The following is a 14995-nucleotide window of genomic DNA, read 5'->3' on the forward strand; positions in this document are numbered from 1 at the left end:
GGAAAATACTACTTTTGAAGAAGTTAACTTTTTTGTCTTGATGCTATTAAATAAATCAATGCTTTTAACAAGATTTTTTAAAAAAGAAAAAGAAGCTCAAATACAAAAGAGGCTCAAACATCTTAGGCAATAATAAAGGAATTATAAAAGAAAATTCAGCAATACTGAATACTGAATTAGCTCATGTTTTAACATGAAACTCTATCATGTAACTTAAGACAATATTTTATAATTTTCTTCCAGTGGAAGCCAAATGAAAATATATCATTAACTTTCTAGCTGCCAAATAAAAGACAAACTTTGCTCCCTAAGAAATTTTTAAAATTTTGTAACCCAAATATCTTTATTATGAAAAATGTTCTTTGTTTAATTTACTTTTCAGGAATCCCTCTAGCTTACTGTTTCCAATTTGAATTATTGTATTTTGATGATTTAATTCTTTTTATATCCAGAAGGAGAAATATTGTTTTAAAAATAGTTTAACATAAAAAATGTAATCTAGGTTTGCTTATGAAATCTGTGGTCAAACTACCTACTTATATTCCTACATCTTGATAGTTGGCTTAATTAAATCAAAGAACTATAAACATTAGAGTTGAAAGGGGCTCTAGTGATTGCTAGTCTTCCCACCAGGAATCTTTTTTTTCCCCTTAATTTCTGAACTCTACTTGCTATGTAGTAGTATGACTTCCAATGAAAAAAATATATTCTATTTAAATATAGAATATATTTATATCAATGAAACTTATTCAGTAAGAGAATACTGGTATACACAGACTTGGTATATTTTCAGTCAAAAGTTAAGAAATTTGATGTTTTAGTTAGACTCACCATTATAGAGAAGCAAACAGTTTCTATGAGGCCTTTGGAAAAATGAGAATAACTTACAAGTACTTTTCCCTTATCTAGTAACCCAGGGATCAGGAGACCATTGGTTGTGAATGATCCATTTCGTCCAATTTCCTAATTTTACATATAAAGTACGTGAATAAAGTAACCTGCTAAGTATAAACAACATAAATCAAATGAAACACAACTTCAAGTGGACCATTTCCACCAGTGATAAAAATAAGAAATGTTTCACACTATAGACATTATAATTTTCTTTAAGTCTTTTTTTATTTAGAGATTTTTCTGGTAAGGAGATATACCATAGGAAAGCAATTTCACTGGCAGTGAGGTATGTATATACTCTACCAAAATACTCCTTATTTTAACTGCTTTTAACTTTATTTACATACGAAGAAAAGTATCAATGCATATCCTTGTTTCAACTATAGTATTAGCCATACTACATGAAATAAAATGAAATGGTGCTTGCATACAAAAACTGTTGTTTGTAAAGGAATCTAATTTCAGATTAAAAGCATTAATTTGCTTTTGGAAAGCGTTTAAAAGGAGAATCACAACTGATCATGACCAAGACATCTGCACCATATTTTCCATTCCTCACAGCACATTTATTTCAGTAATTCCATTATGTCGGTTCTTAGCATGAGCATAGTGTTACATGATTTTCGTACATATAATCACATCCAAAACAAGTTCTAAAATTTAAATTGTAAACATTCTCATCATATGTAGAAATATTTCAATTGGTGTATTAAGTTTTGCTAACTGATCAAATTTGGAGGAGAATATAAATGAGAAAGCCTATTCTAAACTGTGTAGTGAGCATTGTTTATTAATTACATTTCTACAATGTTAAATAAAGTAAGAGGCAAACCTGTCCTGTAAGCATGTCAAATTTTAGGTAAAACATTAAAAAGAAACAAATCTGTTAACAAAAGGATGTCTTGCAATAAAGAACATTAGATTTTTAAAATCTATTATGATACAAAAATGTAAAGGGTAAATAGCATCTTTGTTGACAAAGTAGGAGGTAGCATGGATGCACCACTTTATTGTCTGAGAAATGCAACTGGAGTAAAGAATATTTCCTTACCACGAATAATTTCCAGGACTATGTACATATTTCTTTTAGAAATACTTGTTTAAACAAATCTCCCTCCACTTTTTAGTATAAAAAAAACCGTTCCATGTGATTTTAAAAAAACACTTACACATCTAGATAGAATAGTACTCTGCCCTATTTGAGTGAACAGTCTCAAACTATGAAGTACATGATATTTAATGCCCTAAGTTGAGTAAATTTAGTTAGCGGTTCCTGGTATTATACAAAACACTAAATATATACAAACAAAATATAATATCTTAATTTTCAATGCAAGTCTTGTGGGGAATAAACAGAACCTTGATTCTGGTAACACTGCAGAAAACATAATTTTCCAATAAGTCTGTCTAAGTATCCATGTGCAACAGTTTATTAATGACTGCTTACGTGTACTGATCTATCATTGAGTGAACACAGTTAACTGACAAGACGTAGTAAACCTCAGAAACACATCTCCCATCCTATACAAAATATAGAGACTACTTACTGTTTGAAGCACTCAATTTGCTCTGATGTCACTGTCATTCACTTTTCCCCATTTTCCTGCTTTAGTATTTATAAACGGATAATTTAATGTGGCTTTAAAAAAAAGACAAAGAATTTCAAATTTACATCCAATTCAAATCTGCTATTTAAAAGGTTTTCTTGTTCTATGAAGCTGCTTCTGCCATTAGTAGAGAAAATGAAGTTTCTGTAATGGAGGCAGGCTTTTTGAGTAGTGACGTGACTTCCACCATGCCAGCTCCAGTCCGTGGAAGATTAGCGTTTACAATGTGTCGTTGTAAGTGCTTAATCCAGTCTTCCTGAACAGACAATGGTCCACGAAAGACTAGGCCACAAAACCTAGAGAAGAAGTTGATAACAGTTCTCTTAACATGACCAATTCCCTTTACTTAAAACCAATTCCCACAAAATCCATAAACACAGGAGCAAACTTTACTCTATATTGGAGATAGTACTTGACAATAGTTTCTAAACACCTATAAAGTCAAAATGATTTAATACAATATCAAAACTGCCAATTCATAATAACTCCACTAATATTTGTAGAGATGGGAACATTACTATTAGGTTAAAATTAATTAAAAGGTCTTAATATCTACACATCTTAATATATTTAAAACAACTCTTAATTCCAAAATGCACTATTCTTTTCAAAAGACCACTCCCCAATTCAGAATTCCTTAAACTGCATGAAGATGAGTATGGAAGGTGTGAATGAGTTTGTATAGCTACACTTAGAAGTATGAGTGGAGGGAAAATATATTCCCAATAAGCAGGAACTCAAGACAATTAAAAAAATATCAAATTAAACCAAACAAACCACACAAATAAAACACAACAAAAACAAAAGCACTTTTACAAATCACAGTATCTTAGCTAATGTAAAAACCTTGATTCATTAGTTGTTGAAGTATAGCATATTATGAGCCATATAAGATTTTAAGTTTGTCTCCAAAAGTTCATTTGTTACTTGATTTTTGAGAATGCACCTTCTGCCACAAACTAAAAATCCCGAATAAAATAGCTAATATGTCTCAAAGCAAAATCTGAAGAAACTGAGCAGATTTGGCAATATAGGCATATACCTGCATCGGAGAATGTAAACCTCGTCAGCACCATGAGGTAATGTTAGCATTTTCTTCTTGCTTCCGGATCTTGACCTTGATTTCTTTTGTTTACAATCTAAAGCTAAAAAAGGGAAGAAAAAGACTTAACATTTCTCATATATTCCAAGTATATATACATACTATACTTCTAGGGAGGTCAGACCGTCTAAATCAAGTTAGAAAAAGTCTGTATTCATTTGTATTCCCTAAAGCATGCACTAACTTGCAGCTGGTTCTCTAACAGCAGTAATATTATCAGCATACACTCTTCCTGTACTCCTTTTTCAAATAATGCTTTACCATATCAAACTAGAACTGAGAAAATATAACTAAAATAACTTGAAATTACTAAATTGGTCAATTATTACAGCAATGTAATCTTTCCTCTTATGATCATATATATACATTAACATCTGGTTAAATCTTATTTCCAGGAAAACTATAACCTTTTATGTGAGATCATTAAGTATGCATTTGATTACTTCTCCATTAATCAGATCTCACATGCTTTGAAAACAGTAAAAAGTTCAATGAAGAATCAATTTTATATACCAATTCACTTTGAATTTTATAATAATAAATAGCTCTTAAAATTATATGCTAGCCCTACATTTGAAAGGGCAAACAATGCTCAACTTTCATTTTTAAACTCAATCTGTATTGCATACACAAGCACATGTTTTATTTTACTGGAAAACAAATGCAGATCCAGATTCCCTCACATAAGTTCATAAATGGACCAGAAGTTAAATGCTATTGTTACGTTTTTTTTTATTTTATATTTTCTCCTATAGCTTATTTTAAAAATGTGATTAAAAAGGGGAAAAAAAGATTTTTATGTTAAAGTGGATCAAAATTCTAGTGCTAACTGTTCTTGAAATTTTTCTGTTACTTGACTTTTCCTTCAATCATTTATTACAAAAAAAAATCGAATTTAATAAAGAAAAAAGGTATTTTTTATAGGTAGGAATAGACAGGACATAACATTTTATTCTTTGAATAAAACTATGCCATTCCTTTAGACAAAGGGATGATAGTATTCCAGGGTGCTGCTGGTCAATTAGCAGGAAGAGATGGTAAGGATTTATCTCTAGGGATCCAAGGGGGAGGGAAACAAATGTGACAGAAGAGTTGTCCAAATGGCTTTTCTTCTGTTAACCCGTCACATGAAATCCCCTGGAAAAATTCTAGGTAAGAGAGAATAGGAACTAGCTATTCAATGATTGTGTGAAATGAATTGTTTGAAGTCTGGGTTCCAAAAGAATAGATGCTACTATTATAAAACCAATAAACATAGTTTCTTACAGTAGTCAAGTGGCAATGCTAACAGAAATGTCATATAGAAAATTAAAAACCATGAGAAGCCTAAATCTCATTCAAGCCACTGTTTTTCCCTTCCTGTCACCTGCCTCTTTAAAAGTAAAATCTAGGTCTTACAGTCTTTCTCTGTTTATCCTCAGAAGAAGAATCTAATAAGTAAAGAACTATATAGGAAGTCAAGTTAAGTATTAAAGAATGGCTACTTCAAAGTTAAACACCAAAATCTGGAACAGAAAAATCTTACAAGGTTCTCATTAGTTAGCTCATTCAAGAGTCTGGCACATAGTAGGAACTCAACAAATACTTCTGGAGTGAAAAATAAAAGAAAAACCCAGCAATTTAACCTTTGACATTTAGACAGCATATGAACAGAAATCTGTTCTACCGCTATGTAATATACACTATAGTTCCTGTAGAACACTTCTGTATCATTTGTTTAAATGAATATGTTGCTAGCAGTCACACTTAAATTCTTCACTTGGCCAGTCTAGCTTCTGTGTAGAAACTAGGTTCTTCATAACCAGTAGGAAGAATGAGGTAACGCATACTCTGTACTCAGCACTTTCTTTTTCCTAGTTGCTTTGGTGAGCAATTTGAATTTAGGTGAATTTTAAAGAAATTCATATACTGGAAGTAAAGAGTTTAAGGAACTCAAAGAGCTATGTGCTACTAGATGTCAGCTACTCTTTCCCTATCTATAAGGTAAACTACACACAATCCCTGTCTCTGTTACGTGGAACAGAGCAAGCATTTGGTACATCATGAGATTACAGATAGAATCTTACTTTGATGAGCTTGCTGGTTGTCAAAATTGCCACACTGTATTCAAATTTCCTTTTAAAATGTAAATAAATTACTGTAGGATACAAATAAAATACATTGTAACGATCCTTTAAATATTTGTTCACAGAATGCTAATGTTAGGTGTGTAAAGCAAATTGAGGGAGAAGGACAGAGGGTGATGGGGAAGCATGCAAAAGAATGTTTTATCAGTTACAAAGCATTTAAGTTACATTTAGATGCTGTGATACTTTAAAAAATGGAACTGGAAATGTTTACTCAGAGGTATAGAAATGTTTTTGACTTTAATAGAGGGAAAAAATTTTTTTCTGACTTTTGATGCAATAAAACTCTAGAAACTCTGAAGTTTATGGCTGTTTTTATGAATGATCAGATCTAAATTTTAAGTGAGAATACCATAGTTTTTGTAGTAATTAATATTTGAAGGTATTATGACTTTGGAAAGTAGGACAACTCCGTCAGCATATGATTGAGAATCTCCAGTATCCAGAGTTCCATGTAAGTTTAGGGAATCACATGAACTGGGAATCCTTGGAAACTTGTCCATAAAGTTAAGATATTAAAAACCAGGGACCTCTGGTAATTACACATAAGTATCTCTGTGTCTTAATATCTCCATCATCACTTTAAAATTTCTTATCCCCTGAAATGGCATTTATTTTAGGAAGTAAAATATGAATACATTTGACAGGAATAATTTTTTCTAATATCAACATCCAACCATCACCCCTACAATACTGCCCAAAATTTTAGAAAAATCTGTAAAAAAAAAAAAAAAAAAAAAAAAGAATATTTAACATATTATTAACATGCACACAAAGGGGACACCTATATGGTAATCTCTACATGAAAAAGATGATTTACACAAAATGTTCCACTAAATGAAAAAGATGATGTACAAACATGTCTATTATACAAATGTTCTCATTTAACAGATTTTATTGTCTCTAGAGGGAAAAGCAGTTTTATTCTGGACTGTACCAGGAATTGTTAGAACATTAAAGACAACATCACTAACACAGTCAGTTTTAGTATAATGCGGCTCATCAATATTTCTGACAAATAGCCTAAGGTTTATTGAAGTTGTTTATATGAATAATCTTTCAAATAGATAACTTTATACAAAGCCTTTCTTTACAACAGAATTTTATTTGCACTTACTTGGTACTGTCAAAAATCAAAACACACACATACCGTTTTTCTGTTCCAAAGTATTTTAAATCTAACATTGTTTCTATACTTGAAATTTACAAAAAATACTAGAATAGTTTTAGAAATTCTTAATTTTCTTCTCCTTGAGTATAAATACTTCTTTAGAAATGAATAAACCCAGTTACTCAAATTTTCCTATTTAGGGTGGCAGGAAATGTTTAAAGTGATCAATTTTAACCAGAAGACTATATTAAAAAAAAACCCTCTGCAGTTATCTGATTTATAAAAGATCTACATTGCTACTGGTAGTAATATTTTACTTGTAAGAAGAATGAATTGAGCTGAGCTGTAAGGTCATATAAAAATTTTTTCAGAATACACCTTTCAGTAAAACAGCTGTTTTGATCAAATAGGAATGAGACAGAAATACAGCAGACTTATGAGCCCTCAAAAAGAACATCATACTGCTATGCTACAAAATACAACAACAACAACAAAACAACAATTGTGCCTAAAGAACTAAACTGGATCAGCAAAAAGCAAATCAATAAATAATACGACAGATACAAATTCAAATCTGCTTTCTGAGACATTAGTTTTATACACAGAAGAAAAGTAATTTACTTTGGGCTCTAACATAAGTCCTTTTGCCACTTGCACCTTTCTGCCCATTATATACAATAACTGCTTCAATGAATTTCATTTTCTTTTTAATTCACTACACAAATGACCTCAAAGAATGGAGATTTATTTCTTAAAAACATCTGAAGCCTCTATGGTAAAGAACTAACATCATAACTAAATTAACATTCACCACCAAAATATTGTTATTTGCAATCACCCTTCCCTGCCCGTTTAGTCAAAAGCCCTATTTCATCTGTTTTGTTCCTAACTGGTTGTTGGCATATTTAGGGTAAAGTCAAACTTAATATAATGGCCAGATTATACACATCCAAAGTAAGAGGCATGCTATAGCCCTACTAGAGGGAAGACAATTTCTTCTCCATCTAGTTGGCCTGTATAAGGTGGGCATGCAATTGTAGCTATGAGCTCATTCAGGAAAACAGTAGCAATAAAAATGACATAAACAGATAAGCCAACATTCCTGCCACCATTAACAAGCTGGTGATGGAGACAGTGGTCCCAGTGGCGAGGTAGGAAGAGGATGCATGTGTCCCAAGGGGTGCAGAAGTATGAGATGGATAAACAAACTCAATTCTAGTTGCTGCCATTATCCTTCAAGGTTCATAAGCCGCAAGCATATAAACGACTGTGCCAATGGCATTTTCTTTCCCTCAGCCCCAACTAAGGGGGTGAGGAGAAACATGTTAGCTTGTATAAAATAGGGATGTGGGTTTGGGGAAGCCATTTGTTGAGAAGCTAAATTCTTTGTTCTTCAGTGTATACTTTCCTCTTTGCAAAAAGCGCCTGCAAGACAGACTTCGTGAGTGTTCGATCTGTGCGGTCTTACAGCGTCCCATACTCGGTCTAATGCTCTGCTGCTGCAGTCTTGATATTCCTAATAATTTTTGAACATGAGGCGCTGTATTTTCATTTTGCACTGGATCCTGCAAATTATGTAGCCAGTTCTGGGTCCTGAGTAACAACTACCCTAAATGAGAAAGGCTGCCCTCAGTTCCACCTCTTAATCTCTTGGCCCATAAAAAAAAATACCTATTAAGAGAAAAATTGTTAAATCCCACTCTCTATATAGCCCATTAAAAATGGAAAGGACGTCCCTACTCCCAACACCAGCTCTTCATTCCTACCTACACTGCCATAATCAAACCAGTCATTTTTCCCAAGATGGACACATAAAGCAGTTTAAGTAGTTTATTGTTATGAAAGCAATGTTCCCCTTCCAATCAGAATTAAACATATAGATACACAATTAACAACCTCAGAAGCATATTTTCACCATCATTTTCCCTTGATATTTTCACTCTAAAATTCGATTTTTTTTTAGTACCCTGTTACTTTCATTATTTTTGGAGTTTCCATTCTCAATAACTAAAAACAGTAACTAACCTAGAATCACAGGGCAATTATGGCAAAGTTAATTAGGTATAGCATGATTTAACATTCTACCTGGAAGAGGATGAAGTGAAAAATATTTGAAAAGCAGATTTCCTTTGCTGTAAGTATTAAGTTGATGGCTTAATATTAGTCTAGAGGAGTCAGGTAGCTTGAGTTTGCCCTACAAAGTAGGAGGTTGTATTAAGGGTAGCAACAGCTTTATGTGCTTGGTTCAAAGAAAGTTATCTACTTGGGACAAGAAAAAGTACATATCGATACATTCAATGTCTAGAAGCCTCTGCTATTTCAAAGTAGAGGGAATGATTAGTAAAATGATACTTTGAGCATTATCAATGTGAAGGGAAAAGCTAAACATAAATATGAAACTTTATTACACATTTTTATAAACAGAAATTGGAGGCAGACTAGTTTTTTTAGGTTGCAAAAAGCTAAAAACTAACAATCCCCCAGGTACAAGTTGTTTATTGTTCAATTAAGAGTTAACAGGTACCTGTGGTATCAGGTGAGAAAAAAAAACTTAAAATTTCTCCTTAAGGTAGGTTGGATTTGCATGTTGTTTTACTAAACACAATAGGCATTTAATATCAACCACTTTTCTAAGACGAAGACATATCTAAAATTGGAATAAACATTAAAATACATAATGGCAAATCTGCTCTAAATCACATTTGTTTAGAATCACCTGAATATAATCACACTCCCTGCCCTCTAAAAGTGTCAGTATTTCCAAATTACCACTTCATATTTAGTAGAAGTAAATGATTGTTCCTATACAAAATTAGTTAAGTAAGGAAATGACCTTACCTAAACATTTGTTAAATTATCTTTAATATAATCATGTTCAACTTAAATTAGATAGAGTTCATAATAATCATAAGAGTAAATCTAAATATCACAAATCTATAATCCCAATAGATCTGATTTGGCTTTTTATAATTCTGAAGTATTTTTTTACATTCCAGCCAAAGTCCGAACTATTAACAAACACGGTGTTGACTAGGTAATTTCTGGTTTAGCTAACTTCCAGCTAAGGCCACAATTAAATATATACTTTAAACACTGGGACAGCAAGAATTAACCTTATTCCTCCAACTCCAGACACAACAAAAAAACAGTAAATCCTACTTTTCCACTTCTTACTTAAGTGAGGGACCACCAGTCTCCAGCAAGCCATCCTCTTGCCCTAACCTCCAAAAGAGAAAATCTGTGTATTATTTTATTATTTCCATAAAGTCACTTGAAGTAGATCTGCCTACAGTTTAGGTCTGGCCAGGAACATACTTTTTTATTGTAAAATCTGCTAAATTTTAATCCAGATTATAAACAGCATTCAAGAGATTCATGTCAGAACATAAATCATAACAAACACAACACTACAACTAAGGATGTAAAGATATTAGACAAGTTAAAAAAATTCAAACATAAATATCCAGATTAAGTCAATTGTTAAAAAAACAAAACAAAACTTGAAAATTGGTAAGTAACAGAACCAACAGGAACGCTAGTGGACTAGTTAAGACTTTTATGAAAAACAAAATATTGGTCAAAAAAGATTATCAAATAGAATTCCTAAGTTGTATAACCGATGACCAGCAAAAGCAGGCATCATAAAATGTAAATATTTTATGCTACAATAGTACAAAACTCTTAGGCTCCATTCTCCCAAAAACAAACTTACTGATTGAGTGTGATTGTTTGCTTTGTTAACAGTAGATACCTAGATGATGTTGTGTTGCTAGATAAATGACAGCCAGAGAAGTAATGAAGCCCACCGTTTTCTTACCAAACACCCCAGCAGCAGACTCATTAACTCTACTGGTACAACCATCTTTCCAATAACAAGGTTTAAAACTTTGACCCATCTCCATCTCTTTCCTCTTATTCTTCTACCTCTAACTAATCTGCCAAGTTCTGCTTACTTAACTTCCATAATATTATCCAGACATTTCTATTCCTCCTTTACATTCCTATTGCCACTGTCCTGGTTCAGGACTCCTAAAATGACCTCATCTACAATTTCTCCACTTCCCCATCAACTCCTTTAACTTCTATTTAAAAAACAGTTTTAAAAGCTTCACACAAATTCTTAAAAAAAAAAAAATCTTTACTGGCTCCTCCCTACAAAATTAATTCCAGCATCATGGATTAGCATTCTAGCATTCTATGTCCTTTACCTGTCCAACTCTATTCCCTTATCTCCTACTTCCTAGTGTTTTCAATAAACTTTCCACACAGTCCCAAGTTGCTCCTTCCCAGGCATGTTCCTTCCCCACCCCTGACCCCCATCTCCATTTCAATTAACTATCTTTCAAGGTCCAAATCAGATTCTACTTCCAAAAACCTTGCTGGGCCCTGGTCTAGATGAAAATACCTTCCTCTTCATCTGAACTTCCACGGTATTTCGTGCACACTTATAATTTGGCACTTAAAATTTGTTTTGTATTAGTTATGCATATATGCGCTTCTACCATATTGTAAGTTCCAATTTATCTCTGTAATACTTAGCATAATACATAAACCACCAAGAAGCTGAAAAAAATGCTTGTTGAATTAGTGAATGAATCAGCCAATCGCTTTTCAGTATTGTGGGCAAATAGCCCAATTTTTGCTGGCATAATACAACAATTAGCATCTGTAAGCGTGACTTTAAATACTCAAATAATTAAATTATATTCAGTCTATTGTTTCTCAAGGCAAAACCAAGAATAACATTTTAGAAACACTACCATAAAAATGGTTAGGATGAAATCAACTTTGACACTAGTCTTCCATTACCCAGAAAATTTACTCAACTTGAACCATTCACTACCTTGCTAATCCTGAATAAATCACACATTACTGGGCAGATAAATACATACAGATAGACACTCTTAATGAAGAATAGTACCACATCAGTAAAAAAAAAAAGAAGAATAGTACCACAGGATAAGTTATAGCCAAGAAACTACAGAAACCCATCTTTCAGTGTTATGAGAAATAGCTTTTTCAAATACAAATCTGAACACGTCATTTCTTTATTTTAAAGAATTCTTCGATGACTTCTTAAATTTTTTAGCAAGCACTCAAAGCATCAACCCCACCTTTCCGGCGTTACCATCTTCCCAAACACCTACAACTGATTCTCCCAACACCTTTTGAACTCCAAATTCCATCCCTTTATCCCACATTATGTTGTTCTCTACCTGGAATGTCCTACTTCATCTCTTCTGTTTAAAACTACTCAACCTTCATGTTCAGGGTCTAGCTGAAACCTTACAAAGCTTTCTGCAACAGTACATTTGTCCTTGTCCTAACAGATCACCATCATTAAGTTTACGCAGCTGGAGTGCAGGGTCTTTATAGCCTCAGAGCTAGCACAGTCCTGGTACAACAATAAACAGCTAAAACTTTTGTTGAATGAATGGAAATTTTATTTGACTACTGTTTTTATTTTTCCCTCCCACTTTAAACATTGTAAGAAACATATCAGCATGAGCTATCTTTTCTTTCTTTTTGAGGCCTACTTAACAAGTAGACAAACAGTAAAGGCAGCAGGAAAAAACAAACCCAACTTAATTCCCAGCTCCCCTGGAAAGGAGGCCTAGACAAAACAAACAACTTGAAATCCTAGAGCACATACAGTCAATATACTATTAATGTGTATAGTATCTTGCATAGTTCTCTAACTTTGATAGTTTTGTATGTATTGCCAATAATGCTTTCCGAAGTTCTTTAATACAGGGTCATATCTCATTATGTATCCCTCATACAGCCTAGTCTGGAGGAATTATCCAGGTATTTGGTTTAATTAGAAGCTGGTTTGCTCCATTAGAGTTTAATCATAATAAGATTGACATTTTCTTATACTCTTTCAGGTTGAATGAATCACTATAAAAGGATGTGGTTTCTTGAAGATGCAATATTATAATATTTTAAAAGATACCACAGAAGATACTCATGAAAGGACAAGTAATACACCTTGAAAAGCTTTTGCAATACTATTTTTTTTCTTCCCCTCACAGCAGAAAGAATTCCTACAGCACTTTCTACAATAAAAGAATGATTTTTCTAGTGGCTTTTATATACCCGCTCAGCACCTGGCACTGTGTTATATGTTCATTAGCACTTGTTGTTGCAGGCCCCTATGGCCAATTACACCATTAAAGCTGAAAACAGGCAAAAGATCCCATTAAGTAACACACAATCTACTATTCTGCTTAAAAGTGGATGGTATGAAAAATAAAACAATGACTTCACTAAAAAAGAATGTAGATATATTGCATTAGTGTTACTGACTGAAAGGATCTAGTATCAATTTCTTTACATTATTTTTTTCTCACTGGAAAACTCATTCTTTAATTATAATGACAAGTCTGTTGTTGTAGAACAGCAACCATCATGCTTTACTTCCAAAATATTATCATGGAAGTATTCTGAAGATAATTAAATGAAGCCCCTCCCACATATTTGCATATTTAAAAATATTTTTTCCTGAATTAATTTTAAGTAGCTAGAAATTTCCAATTTACTTTAAATACCAAAGGTGAGCAGTTGATTGAAATATATGATCTATAGTTAAACATTTGAATACAATGAGTAAAGAAAATTCACTTGCTGCCACAGAAGGAGTGTTATGATTTCTAAACTATTACTATTGTTGATTCTACTCAGTATCAGTTTCTAAAAGAGACACTTAAGGGGAGTGTTTTCAATCTGTGGGTAGTGACTTCTTAGTGGGTAGTAAATCAATTTACTGGGTCATGACCACTATTATTTTTAATGAAAAAGAATAAAATAGAAAATATCAGAGTGCATCATACTCAATTCAGGTGAGTGAATGAGTGAACAAGTGAGTGTGTATATGTATGAATGTGAGTTTGTATACGAGGTCAAGATGTAAAATGGAATTCCAGTAAAAACCTTGAATACCACTGTTATTTTTTTTTCTTTTTAGGAGATGACAGATTGCTATGTTACCACAGAAAAGCACTGTGCAAACATGCATTCAACTTACTGATATATTTCCTTTCACAGCATTCTCTCTACTTGGACTTCAATTATTTCCCTTTCTTTACCTGTTAAAAATTCGCTGCTACTCTGACTGCAAAATATTTTTTGTTGTTCCTGATTGCAGATTAAGTTGATAGAATACACCTTGCCTTGAATAATTTTAAATATTTAAAAATTTTAATAACCAGGGTGACCCTATAATTTATTGTGCAATCCAGGACACTCGTGAAAGAGGCACTATACTCCGTCACTCTATTAATAACTTAGTAAATATACTGTTTTCTTAATACTGCCAGTATGAAAAAGATATCATTTAATTAAAATATTATTAAACACAAAAAAGCCAGCAGTTAAAATAAAAAGTCCAAAAGCATTTAATATAAACTGTATGAAATTTCTAATTTTTAATGAAAATTAATAATGTTCTTATTAGACTGTATAAAGAATCAACCAGGAAAAAGAAATCTGTGTGGGCATGTAAAACAATCTAAAGAGAACAAAACCTGAAAAAGAAGTCTTCCAATAGTGCGGTCTATATTAACTGGAATAAATTCTTGAATAAGAAGTATGTCTTGAATTTGCAATGTAGGATATAAAGTAAACCCTTTGGAACTAGACACTTTAGATAAAAATCCACTGAAAAAAAACCCTCAGTAAAACAGCTTCATAAATGATTATCCACAACTGAAGGCACATGGAAATTATTAAACAATTCATTTGAACCTGCCCAAAGGATGATAAACTAGGTCAGCGTTGGGCAAAATTTAAATCTGTGACGTTTATTCTTTCTTGACAATTGAACTCTGTTCCAAGTATGGCTACCTCTTCCATGTCTTTAATTCTAAAACTTTCCTACTTTCTTCATTATTTCCTTTTAGTTAAGTTAGGATTTATATCTGTGACCATATAAATTAGTTTGATGTTACACAGTTCTGGCATTTTAAGCATCTTCTAATTCTTAAAAAAAAAAGAAAGATTTCTTAGGGCTCCAGAATCCCAGTTCTGTGTTCTTTACACTTCATTTTTATTTGGCATCTCCTCTTTCTTAGTTTTCCACCAGAGGAAGGCCCCATGGATGATAAACTTCAAGTGATATGTAATGCCTACATATATAAAACTTTTTATCTGTGGA

General features: G+C 32.6%; 1 protein-coding gene across 13 annotated transcripts in view; it reads right to left on the minus strand.

Moving 5' to 3' along the window:
* Positions 1-1116: 1116 nt before the first annotated feature.
* The window catches only part of ZNF644 (zinc finger protein 644), a 127765-nt gene continuing 113886 nt past the window's right edge, over positions 1117-14995 (minus strand). For 12 of the 13 annotated variants that reach the window (XM_068540268.1, XM_068540270.1, XM_068540269.1 and 9 more), the window contains 2 exons: positions 3544-3646; positions 1119-2797 (listed from right to left, as the gene is read on the minus strand). In XM_068540268.1, the coding sequence (XP_068396369.1) occupies positions 2605-2797; positions 3544-3646 (296 nt within the window). In that variant the 3' untranslated portion in view covers positions 1119-2604. Of the gene's footprint in view, positions 2798-3543; positions 3647-14995 lie in introns of all 13 variants that reach the window. The other variant, XM_068540280.1, reaches the window with a different exon arrangement.

Source organism: Eschrichtius robustus, chromosome 3 (genome assembly GCF_028021215.1).
Source record: "Eschrichtius robustus isolate mEscRob2 chromosome 3, mEscRob2.pri, whole genome shotgun sequence".
NCBI classification, from domain to species: Eukaryota; Metazoa; Chordata; class Mammalia; order Artiodactyla; family Eschrichtiidae; genus Eschrichtius; species Eschrichtius robustus.